The sequence below is a fragment of the Nomascus leucogenys genome, chromosome 12 (genome assembly GCF_006542625.1).
Source record: "Nomascus leucogenys isolate Asia chromosome 12, Asia_NLE_v1, whole genome shotgun sequence".
In the NCBI taxonomy this organism is placed as follows: domain Eukaryota; kingdom Metazoa; phylum Chordata; class Mammalia; order Primates; family Hylobatidae; genus Nomascus; species Nomascus leucogenys.
The window spans coordinates 33,501,498-33,518,118 of record NC_044392.1 but is presented as its reverse complement, the minus strand read 5'-3'; the positions used below and the strand labels follow the sequence as shown (position 1 = coordinate 33,518,118).

The following is a 16,621-nucleotide window of genomic DNA, read 5'->3' as shown; positions in this document are numbered from 1 at the left end:
TACAGCTGGGATTCTGAAGGTAGTGTTGGATGTTTCCATCAGGGTGTTACCTTGTCCATGTCCCAGGATGGTGGAGGGAATCCTCTGCAGCTGCAATGCAACCCACGATCAGTGACATCAGAGTAGGAAAGTTAACCCTGATGTCTGAAACCCTCTTTAATTTGGATTATATTGGCTTGCAAAGATCCCTTATGCAGTTTGCCAGCTGCAGAGTTCTTTACTTCTTCCTTCCCTTCAATCTTAATACACCTTCCACACCAGACCCGGGAGTATAGCCGCATAAAGAGAAGCAGCTCTCAGAAAAGCACTCTTTTTTTTTTTTTTTGAGACGGAGTCTTGCTCTGTCACCCAGGCTGGAGTGCAATGGCCCAATCTTGGCTCACTGCAACCTCCCGGGTTCAAGTGACTCCTCTGCCTCAGCCTCTCGAGCAGCTGGGCCCACAGGCATGCGCCCCCACGCCTGGCTAATTTTTGTATTTTTGGTAGAGACGGGGTTTCACCATATAGGCCAGGCTGGTCTTGAACTCCTGACCTTGTGATCCGCCTGCCTCGGCCTCCCAAAGTGCTGGGATTACAGGCGTGAGCCGTTGTGCCCGGCTGAAAAGCACTCTAAAAACGACTGTCAACCTAAATGAAAAAACTGAGGCAACATTAATATAAGTAGAAAGTTTATTTGGGCCAAGTTTGAGGACTACAACTTGGGAGCATAGATTCAAGTTCCCCTGAATATATACTTGGGTTAGCAGCAGTTACAAGTGGATTTTTAAAGGGAAAAAGAAGAGGCGATTCATAAACTGTTTACTGTAACATGAGCTATTGATTGGTTATATATTGTTCTTTGTATCACATATTCCAGGAACGTGAAGATAATGGGTGAGGCAGCTAGTCAGGAACAAAAATGCCTTTAAACAATTGCCCCTGGGCATGGGTGCAGGGGGTGCCCTTGACTGAAGGTGCTCCTCACACTCATCCCTCTGGGCCTGATAAATTTTGCATGCCTCACATAACTCAGACTATTCTGAGCTATTTTTCTTTTATCATTTCCCCCTCAGTTTTTTCCTTTAGGTGGAATGAACTGGAATAAAAACCTCGTTGTGTAGGTTAGGGCCATGTGCAGAACCATAGGAGTTCAAAGTTCATGTGTTGCAATCTTCTCAGCAAACTTCTTGAGGTGTGTACATTATATGTGGCAAAGTCTGGTTCTGCGGGGCCACTTGCCTGGTTTTGCCCGCTGGGTGCCTGAATCTTGATTCTGTTAGTCAGATAGGGACCCCTTGGGCCATAAGTTTGTGCAACTCTGGGAAAATGAAGATGACAAGAGGATTTGTTGAGAATGATTGTAATATGAACTTTGTACAATTTGCTTACTTGTACTTAAAAAGTATTAAGCAAAGGCAGTGGGTTCTAATATCAGGCTCCATTTCCTCATTGCCGAAGCCCAGGTGACAATCCTTAGTCAATGTTCTTAAGGAACAGCTCTATTCCTATCTGAATCCCCATCCACTGATCCCTTAGCTGAGGCATGGTCAGCGGGAGAACAAGCTTCTTGTTTTGGGGCCTGCAGTACTAAGTCTCAGTCTCTGCCCGTGAACTCACTCGAAATAGTCTTCTGTTCAGAATCTTTCTACAAAACATTTTGCATTCGTCCAAAATATTCTGCGAAATGCTTGCTGCCTGCCAGTAAATAAGTGGAATGAAAAAGAAGAAAAAAGGAAAAAAACCCAAAAACCAAAAAGCAAACCAAAATGCTTGCTGTCAGGGTGTGCTAGGCCAGCTCTCCCTTTCAGTGCTGTCAGAATTCTCTTTGTGGGGTGGGGTTGGAAGGCATCATGATATCTCTTGCTTAGAGTAAGAACTGAAGGCACCTTCCCACTTGGCAGAAATAGGCTTTCACTCTTCCTGCGTAACCACATTAATCATTCTCTACCTCCCCTGGTAGCTGAAGGTCCATGAGTTACATATACGTGTAATGCCTCCTAGACTGACTTTTATTTTAATTAAGCCAGAAGCACCTTAACTTTGCATTTCTATTAACTTCTGCATTCAGATCGTATTTCTTTTTATTTATTTATTTCTTTTTTCTTTTTTTTTTTATTATACTTTAAGTTCTAGGGTACATGTTCACAATGCGCAGGTTTGTTACATATGTATACATGTGCCATGTTGGTGTGCTGCAACCATTAACTCGTCATTTACATTAGGTCTATCTCCTAATGCTGTCCCTCCCAATTCCCCCTACCCCACGACAGGCCCCGGTGTGTGATGTTCCCTTTCCTGTGTCCAAGTGTTCTCATTGTTCAGTTCCCACCTATGAGTGAGAACATGCGGGTGTTTGGTTTTTTGTCCTTGTGATAGTTTGCTGAGAGTGATGGTTTCCAGCTTCATCCATGTCCCCACAAAGGACATGAACTCATTGTATTTCATATTGTTATATTCCAGTGTTGCTTTAGAGGTTTTCCACCCTTTGATAGAGTCCTTTGATAGGACTGTAACAATCTGATAGGTTCTTCCTGCTGGTTGCACAGAAAGATGTTACTGGGAAGGGGTCCTGATCCAGACCCCAAAAGAGGGTTCTTGGATGTCATGCAAGAAAGAATTCGGGGCGAGTCCACAGAGTAAAGTGAAAGCAAGTTTATTAAGAAAGTAAAGGAATAAAAGAATGGCTACTTCATAGGCAGAACAGAGGCATGGGCTGCTCAACTGAGTATACTTATAGTTATTTCTTGATTATATGCTATACAGGGGGTGGATTATTCATGAGTTTTTCCGGAAAGGAGTGGGCAATTCCCACAGCTGAGGGTTGATTTCTCCCCTTTTTAGACCATATAGGGTAACTTCCTGACATTGCCATGGCATTTGTTTTTTTTTTTTTTTTTTGGTGAATGTTAGTTTTTTTTTTTCTTTTTTTAATTAATTTTTGCACACAAAACAAAAACGTTTTCTAAAAGTACATACAAACAAAAAGATGCATTTCAAACATATTAGGAAGGTTGCACATGGGAAGACGGGGAATAGAAATGGGGGGAATTAAAGAAAATAAATGAGAGAGGGACTTTGTATGGATCAATGATAATAACTCAATCCTCTATTTGACAAAGAAGAAGGAGAAGGAAGAGGAAGAAAAAGCAAGTGGGATAAAGGATCAGAAAGGGAGGAAAATAGAAAAAATTAGAGTATGACTCCAGGGTAGACCTGTTTTGTTGTCGCTGGGTTGGTTGGTTGGTTTGTCTGTTGTATTTTTCATATGTTTCGCCATGTTGGCCAGGCTGGTGTCGAACTCCTAGCCTCAAGTGATCAACTCGCCTCGGCCTCCCAGAGTACTGGGACTACAGGCATGAGCCACCACGTCCAGCCCCCACATTGCTTCTGGCCTCTGTGGTAGACCTCCCAGACGGGGTGGCCGGGCAGAGACGCTCCTCACTTCCTAGACGGGGTGGTGGCCGGGCAGAGACGCTCCTCACTTCCTAGACGGGGTGGTGGCCGGGCAGAGGGGCTCCTCACTTCCCGGACGGGGTGGCCGGGCAGAGGCGCTCCTCACATCCCAGACGGGCGGCCGGGCAGAGGCGCTCCTCACTTCTTCCCAGACAGGGCGGCTGGGCAGAGACGTTCCTCACTTCCTAGACGGGGTGGCAGCTAGGCAGAGGCGCTCCTCACCTCCCAGACGGGGCGGCCGGGCAGAGGAGCTCCTCACAACCCAGACGATGGGCGGCCAGGCAGAGACGCTCCCCACCTCCCAGACACGGCGAAACTGCGCCTCCAGCCAAAGGAGAAAAACCAGGGAGGGGTGGTGGCGCGCGCCGGCAATCCCAGGCAGCCCGCAGGCCGAGGCAGGAGAATAACGGGAGCCGGACACAGGGATTCTGCAGCCAGTCGACTGTACTCCAGCCTGGGCCACAGAGGGAAGAAAAGAAAGAAGACAGCAAGGAAGGAAGCAAGGAAGGAAGGAAGGAAGGAAGGAAGGAAGGAAGGAAGGAAGGTGCTATGGCATTTGTAAACTATCATGGTACTTGTAGGAGTGTCTTTTAGCATTCTAATGCATTATGATTCACATATAAATAGCAGTGAGGATAACCAGAGGTCACTTTCATTGCCATCTTGGTTTTGGTGGGTTTTGGCCAGCTTATTTACTGCATACTGTTTTATCAGCAAGGTCTTTGTTGTATGTTGTGCTCACCTCCTATCTTATCCTGTAACTAAGAATTCCTAACCGCCTGGGAATGCAGCCCAGTAGGTCTCAGCCTCACTTTACCCAGCCCCTATTCAAGATGGAGTCACTCTGGTTCAAACACCTCTGACACAAAGACAACAGCATTGCAATAAAGAAAGAGTTTAATAGACATGAGTCTGGCCATGCCATGTTGGGGACAGAGCTCTTACTCAAATCAATCTCATCAAAAACTTGTAGGTTAGGTTACCTTTTTCAGAGGCAATTTCAGGGAAGAAGTAGGGGGTAGCTAGGCAATAGGTGCTTGCTACTGATTGGTTGGATCAGAGATGAAATCACAGAGAATTGAAGCTGTCCTCTGGTGCTGAGTCACTTCTGGGTGGGGCCACAGGTGGGGTTGGTGGGTCCAGGTGGAGCCACTGGTGTCAGATATGCCAAAAACCTGAAAAGATATGTCTAAAGGCCTATCTTAGGTTCTACAATTGTGATGTTATCTGCAGCAGTAATTGGGAAAGTTGCATATCTTGTAAAGTCTGGAGTAAGGGCTGGCAATCATTTGTGTCTACACCTTAGCAGAATTCAGGCTCCTCTATGCTCCTAGCCTGGTAGTCTTTCATTAGCTTTACAAAGGCAGTTGAGTTTTAGAGAAGGGTTACTGTTATTTAAACTATAAGCTAAATGTCTCCCAAAGCTAGCTTGGCAGCTTGAAGGCTAAAGGCAAGAGGGAGATTGGGTAGATCAGATCTCTGTGACTGCCATAATTTTCTCACTGATAGACTTTTTGCAAAGGCAGTTTCAGGACTGGTCATGCATTTCCAGAGAAGCCAAGTAGCTGCTCATGGGCAAGGGCAGTGGCAGCCAGGGGATGATACCACCACACAGGCTGGCATCAGTGTCATTTACACGAACTGTAGCTGTGTAAAGTAGCTGGTCACCTGATTTTTGGTGTGGGAGTTCACAGACTCAGTCTTGGTGTCTTCCTCTTGTCCATTTTAGTGGGAGGCTGGATCTTTTCCAATCCGGACGGAGTGTGCACAGCAGGAAACTCCAATTACCAGTATGCCGCTCCTCTGCCTCTGCCTGCTCCCCACACCCACCATGGCTGTGAGCACTATTCGGGTCTCCGAGGACACCGGCAGGCTCCCTACCCTTCTGCGTACATGCACAGAAACCATTCTCCCTCAGGTCTGTGACTCTGCTGATTAAACCCTTGGGGTATGGGCTGGGGTGGGGGCAGTCAGGAGAAATGGATAAACAGCTAGGAAAAGGAGTAGCTAAAGATGGAACCCCTGTCATCTCATATACATCTATGATACTATTGTTTTTGTGTTTTATTTTATTATTTTATGTACAAATATTTGATTAATTAGGTATAACAATCTTAGTTTTTTTTTTTTTTAATTATTTCATAAAACCCCCAGTCTCCTGGTTTCTAATGGGCGTGAAAGGCCAGGACACTGATGTTCTGAGCAGTCCAGGCAGATCTCTAAAAGCCATGTCAAGTTGCGTGGGTCTGAAACACTCAGCTCATCACCTTCACATGGCTCTTTTCTATGGCTGCATTCATGGCTCAGTTCAGGGAATACTGGGTCTAGCATTAGGGAACTATTAGGAAGGTCTCTGGGGAGCTGGATCCCTGCCTGTTCAGTTTGATTCAGTTGGAGACATGTAAACCCAACCTTAATATTTTAAAATAATTTTTGCTGTCTGACTGTTTTTTTTTGAAGTTAGCAGTATAGTTTGTGTGCTTTTTTCTCATTGACTACTGCCTTTTCCACCTTTGCCTTATGTAGGCCCAGACCTTGCCTGATTATTAGATTTGTAGAAAGAAGGGAGAAATGAAAACAATGGTTACTTTTTCATTAAATTATTCATGCAACAAATATTTATTGAGGATCGACTATATGCTAGGCTCTGTTTCAAGCACAGGAATGAAATGGACAAATGCCCTGCCCTTATGGAGATTCTATACTAATACGAAGAGACTGACAATAAAACAAGTCAAGTTCACGGCATGGGAGATAGTGGAGAGTATTTGGATTCCATCCTCCTTCCTTCCTCGGTGACATCCTGAGCTCTGCATTTGTAGAGGGTCCTCCTGGTCACCAGCTACCTGTCCCTGTGTCCCTTAGCCTGCTATTCTTGGCAATCTCAACAGTTCCTGCCAGGAGGGGAGATTATGTAGCTTACCAATAGCAGAAACTGAGCAGTGGCTCGCTCTCCTTCCTCATTCTTTCCTGCAGTCAGCATCAAATCACATCTTCTGAGCACCTACTGTGTACCACGTTCTTCTAGGCAGTGGGATAGGAAAGTGATTAAGACATAGCTTCAGGGCCGGGAGCGGTGGCTCACGCCTGTAATCCCAGCACTTTGGGAGGCTGAGGCGGGGAGATCACAAGGTCAGGAGTTCGACAGCAGCCTGGCCAACATGGCAAAACCCCGTCTCTACTAAAAATACAAAAACTAGCCAGGCGTGGTAGCGGGCGCCTGTAATCCCAGTTACTTGGGAGGCTGAGGCAGGAGAATTGCTTGAATCCGGGAGGCAGAGGCTGCAGTGAGCCAAGATTGTGTCACTGTACTCTAGCCTGGGCAACAAGAGCAAGGCACCATCTCAAAAAAAAAAAAAAAAAGATATAGCCTCTTCCCTGGAGGAGCTCGGGGTTACACAAATACATAAATAATGAATCCTAATATAATGCAGAAGCATCACCTGGGAACTTGTTAGAAATGTAGACTTTCAGGCTCTACTCCTGAGTCAGGGTCTGCATTTTAACAAGATCAGCAGGGGATTCATAAGCGCTCTAGAGTTTGAGAAACAGTCTGTAAAACACATAAGTCAGGGTGCCATGGGAATGAAGGAAAAAGAGCAGCTAGATATGCCTGGTGGGGCAGCAAACGCTGCCCAGAGGGGTTAACATTTAAATGGAGCCTTGAAAAATGAATAGAAAAAGACAGAGTGGGAGTGGGCAGGGGTAAAAGGTGGAGGATGACATGTGCCACAGGCAGAGGTGCAGGGCATTCCAGGTAGAGAAAGTGAGCTGAGCAAAGATACAGAAGAGGGAAAGACCCTAGGTTGTCTGGGAACAGCTTTGGAGCAGAGTGTAGGGGGAGTGGGGACAGATGGAAGATGCAAGAGTTAGGGCTGGAGAGCTTGGAAGTGTCAGATCATAAAAAGAAGAGACATGGCCAGGTGTCTTAGTCCCCTTTGTGGTGCTATAACAAAATACTTGAGATTGGGTAATTTATAAGCAATAGAAATTTATTTTCTCATAGTCCTGGAGGCTGGGGAGTTTAAGATTAAGGTGCCAGCATATGGTAAGGGTCTTCTGGCTGTATCATAACATTGCAGAAGGCATCACACGGATGGTGGCGGAAAGAGCGGGGAGAGGGCAGGAGGCCAAACCCATCCTTTTATCAGAAACCCATTCCTGCAATATTGACATTAACGTATTCATGAGGGTAGAGCCCCCATGGCCTAGTCACCTCTTAAAGGCCCCACCTGTCGACACTCTTGCATTGGGAATTAAGTTCCCATCAGATGAACCTTGGGGGACACATTCAAACCATAGCACCAGAGATAGACGTTGGAATCTTCCTTCTCTCTCTCCTTTCTCCCTCTTTTCCCTTCCTTCCTCCCTCCTTCTGCCTTCTTCCTATCTCTTATTTGCATACTATTTATGCAAATAGAGATTCAAAGAAATGGAAGACATTATTCTTCCCCCACCCCCATAAAAACTGTATATATTCAAGGTGTACAACGTGATGTTTTGATATACATATGCATAGTGAAGTGATTACTGCTGTCAAGCAAATTAACATGTCCATCTCCTCACACAGTTACTTTTTTTCATGATGAGAGCACCTGAAATCTACTCTCTTAGCCAATTTCCAGTACACAGTACAATATTATTAACTATAGTCTTCAGATTGTAAGTTAGATCTCTAGACTTATTCATCCCACATAAGTGCAACTTTATGTCCTTTGACCAATATCTCATTTCCCCAGCTTCCCACCCCTGGTAACCACTGTTGTACTCTCTGCTTCTGTGTATTCAACTTTCTTAGAGTCCACATATAAGTGAGATCATACTATCTACTTCTTTTTGTAAAAAGGTATGATTTTTTTTCTTATTTTTTTTTTTTTTAATTTTAGGGATGGTGTCTCTCTGTGTTGCCTAGAAAGGTCTCAAATTCCTGGGCTCAAAGGATTCCCCTGCCTTGGACTCCCAAAGTGCCAGGATTACAGGTGTGAGCACCATGCCTGGCCAAAAGGCACTGTGCTTGAGATATTTAAACCTACTCAGGGATGGCTGAAAAGAATAAGTTCCTGGACCTCAGAAATCTCAACTGGGGCACTGGTGGCCCTTAGGCTTAGTTTGAGGGGAGGCTGGTATGGTCCCTTCTTAAAAGAGGGTGACTGTGGTGAAATGAGTTAGACAGATCGTTGTTACCCAGGGCAAATCATTCTACCACCCTGAGGCTTATCTGTAAGATGGAGTTAAGGAGTCACTGGTGTGAAGATTAAACTATGAATGACACCTGGCATATGGTTGACATTCAAGAAACCTACATTTCTTTTTATTTTCTATTTCCCTGAGAAAGAACTAACTGTTGGTGCCTGTAGTGCAAGCCATGGTTATATTTTGCCCTAGGATGTCACTGGTCACCATCTTTATGTCTTCTACATTTGCTATCAATTCAACTGTTGTTATTTCCCCAAGTGAATTTGATAGAAAGCTCAAGCAATAATCTGCAAGTTTTCTCGGGACCTGACAGCTGGACTTCCTTATCCTCCACACCCCATGCCAGCATCCTGTCTGTACCCCACACCAATGGACCAATCAATCCAGGGCCCAGGTAAGACTAACACCATCAACTCGCTCATTGGTCGTCTTGGGGGTTTACTTTAGCACTGGGGCCTCAAGTTCATTCTTTTTCCTAGGGTGGCTTGGTCTAACCTATTGTCCTGACTTCTGAAACACTAAGAAGTCAAGGTGGCAACAGGATGGAGTTCTTTCATAACTGGAGAAACAGCTCAGTCATATACCGTTTCTTTTATTTAAAAGGATAGGCCGGGTGCAGTGGCTCACATCTGTAATCCCAGCACTTTAGGAGGCCGAGGCAGGCGGATCACCTGAGCTCAAAAGTCCGAGACCAGCCTGGCCAACACAGTGAAACCCCATCTCTACTAAAAATACAAAAATTAGCTGGGCATGGTGGCACATGCCTGTAATCCTAGCTACTCGGGAGGCTGAGGCAGGAGAATCGCTTGAACCCGGGAGGTGGAGGTTGCAGTGAGCTGAGATTGCGCCATTGCACTCCAGCTTGGGCAACAAGAGTGAAACTCTGTCTCAAAAAATAAATAAATAAATAAATAAAAGGATAAAGACATTATGACCTGGGATCATTTGTCTTAAACCAGTCAGAAATACTTTAAACTATGGTGGTAGCAAATAGATACTGACTGTAGACGAACTGAAGAGGAAAAGTATAAATATACACTGAGAAGTCAAGACCTATGATTGTCCATTTTCCCATGAGTCACCCATCCTAAAAGGGGGACATATTGTGGATGCCTGGCCTCACGACCCTGGTAACAGAGCTAAGTGTAGCATGGGGGACCCCATGGTTTAATCCTCACACTAGCGACCTGCATTAAGTTCTGACTTCTAGAAATCTGAGTGGTGAAGTGGGAAGAGAAGGCCTTTGAGTCTGACAGGCAGGGGTTTGAGTCCCAGTTCTACCTCTTAGTAGTGACTTTGTGGCTTTGGGCAATTTTCTTAGCCTTACTGAGCCTCACCTTTCTTATCGGTATCATGGAAATAATATGAGCTACTTTGCAGAGTTACTGTGACCATCAAATGCAGAAATGAGAAAATGCATTAGCATGCTTTGTAAGCAGTAACATTCGTGTAAATGTCAGCTATTATGTTCAATATGGTTATGCAGAATTTTGAGAAGGTCCAAAGTGGATTCAAAATTAAAAGATGAGACTTGGCTGGGTGCGGTGGCTAACACCTGTAATCCCAGCACTTTGGGAGGCCGAGGCGGGTAGATCCCCTTAGGTCGGGAGTTTGAGACCAGCCTGGCCAACATGGTGAAACCCCGTCTCTACTAAAAATACAAAAATTAGCCAGGCATGGTGGTACATGCCTGCAATCCCAGCTACTTGGGAAGCTGAGACAGGAGAATCACTTGAACTCAGGAGGCGGAGGTTGCAGTGAGCTGAGGCACTGCACTGTAGCCTGGGCAACAAGAGCGAAACTCTGTCGCCAGAAAAAAAAAAAAAGGATGGGACTTGGGAAGACGTCAGATGACTTGTGATTTGTAAGTCTAGAAAAAGTTAGGAAAGGTGAGGAGAATGTGGTGGCTTAGAATCACCTGGGGTTGTTGTTAAAATGCAGAATCTGATTGGTAGGTCTGGGTGGGGGCCTGAGATTCTGCATTTCTACCAAGTTTCTGGGTGTTGCTGATATTGCTGTGGCCCACAGGGGTGTAGAGCTGTGCTGTCCAGTGCAGCAGCCACCAGCCACCTGTGGTTGTCAAACACTTGAAATGCAGCTAGTCCAAGTTGAGTGTAATACTCACATAGGATTTTGAAGATTTAGTGTGAGACAAAGAATAAAAATCCCAGTTTTTTTATATATATATAAAAAATATATATACTACTATATTACATATATTTTTATATTTTAAAATATGATATAGACTTATATAAAATAGATAAGATATATTTTAATATATATTTATAATTTATATAAAAATATATATATTTTAATATCTATAAAATATATATTTAAAAATATATAAATATATAAAAGTATAATAGTATATGTAAATATAGATGTTATTATGTAAATATTATGTAAATATATACATATATAATAAATATATATATTTACATCAAATGCATGTTGAAATGATAATATTTTGAATATTTTTGTTAAATAAAATATTAACAATAAATTAATTTTTTTCTAAATGTGACTACTAGAAAATTTAAACTTACATATGTAGCTGGCATTTATGGTTTGCATTTTGATGCTGATGTAGAGGATCATTTGCATTTGACACTGATCTAGAGGATCTGAGGGAAAAGCATTGATTTGGGCTGTGGTAGGAAGTGAGAAAGAGAGTGAAGATGAGGTTCCCTGAAGATATTAAACAATCATGTGCCAAGTTGTATACTAGATACTTACATATATATAAGTCATCCATATATAAGTCATCTATAGTACTCAAAGACAACTATAAGGCAGGTATTAAAATTCCTATTTTGCTGATGAGGAAACTGAAGCTCAGAGGCCTTAAAAACTTCCTGAAGTTTCTGCAGTAAGCAGTACAGCTCAGAGCCTATGGTTCTCCCACAGGCCCAGGAGGCATCAGAAAGGGTCTGTAAGAGATAATGTAGAATAGCTTCTTCTGAAGATTGGGGCCAGAATCCCCATAAGCTGAGCTAGCTCAGAGAGAGCTCAGAGGATGGGCTTCTGCAGGTTTCATATGGTCCAAGGAGATCTGTAGCATTGAAAAATGGCACCAGGTGAAGGATGGCATTGCCAACTCTGGTTTCCCTGTTGGTGTGTTAAACTCATTCCCGACTCCATGAATATTTTGTTAGAAACAAAACAAAACAACTGTCTTCAATATTGCCATTGGATAATAAGCCAATTATCAAGCAGTACAGTGTTGGGCAATGCAGAAACTCTAAAATGTAAGAAACATAGTGATGACTACAGGCTGAAAACATTGGGTTCATTGCACCTGTTCCAACTGCTTCTATATTGAGGTGCAAGCTTGGCTGTATATTACAATCACCTGGGAAACTTAAAAAAATCCTCATACTCAGGCTGCATGCCAGATCAGTTCAATCAGGGGCAGGGGAGTGGGGTGAGAGTGGGATCCAGGCACCAATATTACTTTAAAAACCCCCAGTAGTGACTCCAATGTGCTGAATGTGCAACCAAGTGTGTGAACCAGTGCTATCGAACTAGAGAAGGCAAAGAAAATGTTGTAGCTCCCAGCCTTTCTGCCAGGCACCAGAGCTCACAGGTGGAGACCAGGAATGGAAGAATTAATGATAACAACCACCATTTACTGAGTACTACATGCTAACGACCATATACTCCTCTTATTTAATCCTTGTAGCAATCTCTGTAAGGTAGGTAAAATTATGAATCCACATCTTGAAGATGAGAAATTGACCCTCAGAGATATTAAATTATTTAGCCAAGGCCACAGAGCTAATAAGGGGTAGAGGTGGGATTTAAACTTAAGTCTTCTGACAGTGATGTTTCCTGGTTATTATGCCACATTGGCCAGGGAGAGATCATATGCAGAAATCATACAGTTTTAATACCTTTTTTTCTACTGCCCTGCCAATTTTGCATAGGCTGCAAGGGAGCCCAGATAAATGAAATTCTGTCTAAAACCAAATAATTCTCTGGTGGCCGGGCCAGTACCAGAATACTTAATCTTATCATTATTCCACCATACTTTGCTGCTTCTCTTAGCTTTTCTGCAGAAACAGGACCAATCTGTGTCATAGCTAGAAATAAAGCCATGGCCAGAAGCCCTCTTGTAACCATGCCCTTCTCAGCACTGTGTACGTGCTTGTCAGGTGGCACTCCTTCCTTGGAGTGCCATTGAACGTTCCCTTCCCCTCTTTCTCTGTCTCTGCAGCCCTTACCCGTGCCTGTGGACCATCAGCAATGGTGCCGGAGGCCCCACTGGGCCAGGCCCGGAGGTGCACGCCAGCGCCCCAGGAGCATTTCTCCTCGGAAACCCAGCTGTGACTTCACCCCCTTCTGTGCTCTCCACCCAAGCACCCACTTCGGCTGGTGTGGAGGTTCTGGGGGAGCCCTCGCTAACCAGCATTGCTGTGTCCACCTGGACAGCAGTGGCCTCGCATCCCTTCGCGGGCTGGGGTGGCCCAGGAGCGGGTGGGCACCATTCTCCTTCCTCACTGGATGGTTAAGCAGGATCCTGGGAGCCTCTATCCCCAGAGATCCTTCTATGTGTAGAGTGCTTAGAAACCCCATCAACTGATCTAGTAAGTCAGACTGTGGAATCTTCCTTCCCACTAGCTGGAGGCGGAGGTGGGTTATTACAGAAGTCATACTGGGAGAGGGTTCAGTTTAGATGATGCTAGTTAGATCATTTGCATCTCTCCACCATTTTCTTCTGCACTCCCCTTTTCTCTGCAACTTATTCTTGCCATGCTTAGGTGACAGAAGTTTGTTAAGTACCGTCCTTGTGCCCTGCCACTTATTCTCAAATCGTTCTGGAAAGCCTCACTTCTTTTTCTGTGGAGAAGGTGCAAAGCTGTTTAATGAGCTCAAAGTTTACCTAGCTAAAGGCCACTGCTTCCTGCTTTGTGCAGCTGGGAAAGTATGTGTGGCTACAGGGCTCAGGTTCGCACTTCTGCCTTGAGACCAGGACGGGGTGTAAGCCATAGAGTAAGGTTAACAAAAAGAATAAAACTAATCATGTATTACTCACAGCAGTGTGCCCAGACTTGTGGAAATGAAGTGATGTCACTCCTCTGCTCAGAAACCTTCAATGGTTCACCATTACCAATGGAATGAAGTCAATTCTCCTCACTATAGCTGGGTGTGGTAGCTTAAGCCTATAATCTCAGCCCTTTTGGAGGCCAAGGTAAGAGGATCGCTTGAGGTCAGGAGTTTGAGACCAACCTGTGCAACAAAGTGAGAGCCTGTGTCTACAAAAAATACACCTACCCACAAAATTAGCTGGGCATGGTGGCATGTGCCTATAGTCCCAACTACTTGGAGGAGGATCGCTTGATCTCAGGAGGTTGAGGCTGCAGTGAACTATGATTGTGGCGTTGCACTCCACCCTGGGTGATAGATCAAGACTTTGTCTCATTTGAAGAAAGAAAGAAAGAAAGAAAGAAAGAAAGAAAGAAAGAAAGAAAGAAAGAAAGAAAGAAATCCTACTATGAGCAATGACACCATCTGGGCTGAAACCACTTCCCCAGCTTAGGTCCCTCTGTTTTCCTGTTGGCCTCCTATGTATTGGTCAAGGCAGGCATCTCTGTTCTCTGAACATTCATTGCACTTTCCCACCTCTATACCTTGCCTGTGCCTTAGTGTCCTTTTTTCTCCAGTTCATCTGTGTGAATCCGACCCATCTCCCAGAGCCTGGCTGAAACATCACTCCCTGCATCCAACATCTGGTCTGCTGAGATATGTTTGATCTATCTCTGCTTGCTGTTCTCATTGTTTTTGCCTCTGCCACAGAGCTCACCTCATTTTGCCTTGTATTTTTGTTACCTGTGAGTGTGTCTCTCCCTATTAGACTGTAAGCCTCTCGAGGGTGAGGCCTAACCTTGTTGTCTTTGTAACCCACAGCAGCTGGTACTGTGCCTTGCCTATTTGTAGGTGCCCAATAAACATTTGCTGAACTGAATTGGTGTAATGTGCATGTGTGCTACAAGGACGGTGTGAAGTGGCTGGGGGGCAGATCTCAGAGACACATGCCCCATGACACATAGGTGCGTCCCTGTGGGAGCCTAGGAACATGCTGGCTGTTAGTTACATGGGCTCCTCATCTGAGGCACCACCAATTCTCAGTGAATGACAATCATATATGGAGATGAGGTGTGTTAGAGTGGTTATTCCCAAATACCAGTTCTTGGATCCCCTAAGTCAGGATCACCTGGAACAGGGGGCCCTTGATAGACATACAGATTCGTGGGTATACCCCACACCTGTTGGATCAGAATTTTGGGGGCTGGTGTTCAGGAATCTGCATTTCAAACAATAGCTCCAGGCATTGGCCCTGGGCTAGGTTTGGAAACTCCTTACCTAGAAGAGAGAAATAGAATGATAAATACTCCAGCAACCTTATTTCAGATGAGTTTTTACCTCTGCCCCAGCCAAGGTCATTGCTGTAACCATTGAGCAGAATCAGTTTCATGAGTCTTCCTCTTCTTTTTCTACCTACTACTGGATGTGCTAATAACCTTGGGAGTGAGGTTTCCAGACCTGGGTGATGAGCAGTTCTCCAAACATCGACTTTAGACTGCACTGGCTGAGCAGCCCTTCTCAGGGCCACCACTTGAGGAGTCTAAGTTTCCACTTGGAGCCTAGCATTGGCTCAGCTGCTTCCACCACTCTTCCATCAGCTGAACCCGTGCAAACCCAGCCCACTCCAAGGCTTAGTCTGAGGGGTCCAAACATGGTACTATTGAGTCCTTGGCTCTTTCTACAGCGAAAGGTCTTTTGACATGCTATGGTGTCACAGCTGGTGTTACTGCCCAATATTTCTGTGCTGTACTGTTTTTTGCATCTCAGGAAGCAATACTACTCCAGCTACATGGTGTCCAGGGAAGACACATTGCCTGACTTTGGGTTGCCTGGCCAGAGCTCTGGGCCACTATTGGCGTTTGAGTGGCCAAGGCACAATGGATCCATGCATTTAGAAAGCTGTCTGGTCAGCATGCCCCCAAGGCAGCGTTGTTCCTGTTTCCCAGTCCCTTTACAATACCATTAGAGGTCACTAAGGTATTAATATATTAGTATCTCTGCAAGACAGTACTTTGGTAAGTTATAACAGGTGGTCATTTCTTAATCTGCTAGAACTTTAGGCTATTGTGGCCTGTAATTGCCCCAGCAGGTCTGGCCAAGGCCTCTTCACCGGTCACTGCAGCAAGTCCTGGCACCAAATCCTTCACATGTCCTGTACCAAGAGCTCAGCAAGTGTAATTAGGGAATAAAAACCCACATTGAGTCTCACCCTGCCTGCACCTCCCCTAGCCTGGAGCAGACAGAAGACCTGGCCCAGGGGCACAGAACAGAAAGAAGCTCATAGCCTCCATTATATTTGCATTTATATTGCTCAGGTGAATGGGGTCCTCTGCAGCGTGATAACATGAGCATTAGCTGAGTTTGGGGTGATCACATCTCTCAGTCTTGTAGGATACTCAGCTTGGAACCTGCTGTGATTCTTAAACACACACGCCATGATAGCTGATTCCACAAATAGGATCTCTATTTGCTGTTAGCTATCTAGCCAGAGACACTTTCTATTTTTTTCTTTAAATAGTCTAGGGCTAATTTCTGATCAGAAGAAACAACACTAGTTACATAAGTCAGTTTAGTAAGTGACAGATTAGCTTCTGTAATGTGTTAGACAAACTTTGGAGTTTTGTATACCATTTCCTTGCTCATGTATCTTCTCTACTCAGCTCACTATAAAACAAAAACAGTGCCTTTCAGGTTTTCTGGACTATTTCATGAAATTTAAGAGGAACTAAAATCCCACCTGAATAGAAGAGTTATGCAGTACTTTTAGCCAGATGGTAGAGATTCTAACTCTCCCTGAAGCCTGGCCTATTGGAAAGTTTCCCCTACTGTGGGGCCTTTATTTGAGTCTGTGTGACCTCACCAGTCCTCCCTTCCCTGGATGAGTCAGCCTCATTACCAACCACCTCTG

General features: G+C 44.7%; 1 protein-coding gene across 1 annotated transcript in view; it reads left to right on the top strand.

The window, feature by feature from the left end:
- TBX19 (T-box transcription factor 19) overlaps positions 1-14,053 on the top strand; it is a 33,888-nt gene extending 19,835 nt beyond the window's left edge. The window contains exons 6-8 of the mRNA XM_003258831.4: positions 5,162-5,350; positions 8,887-9,022; positions 12,845-14,053. Coding sequence (XP_003258879.1) covers positions 5,162-5,350; positions 8,887-9,022; positions 12,845-13,139 — 620 coding nt within the window. The 3' untranslated portion in view covers positions 13,140-14,053. The remainder of the gene's footprint in view (positions 1-5,161; positions 5,351-8,886; positions 9,023-12,844) is intronic.
- The last annotated feature ends 2,568 nt before the right edge of the window (positions 14,054-16,621 follow it).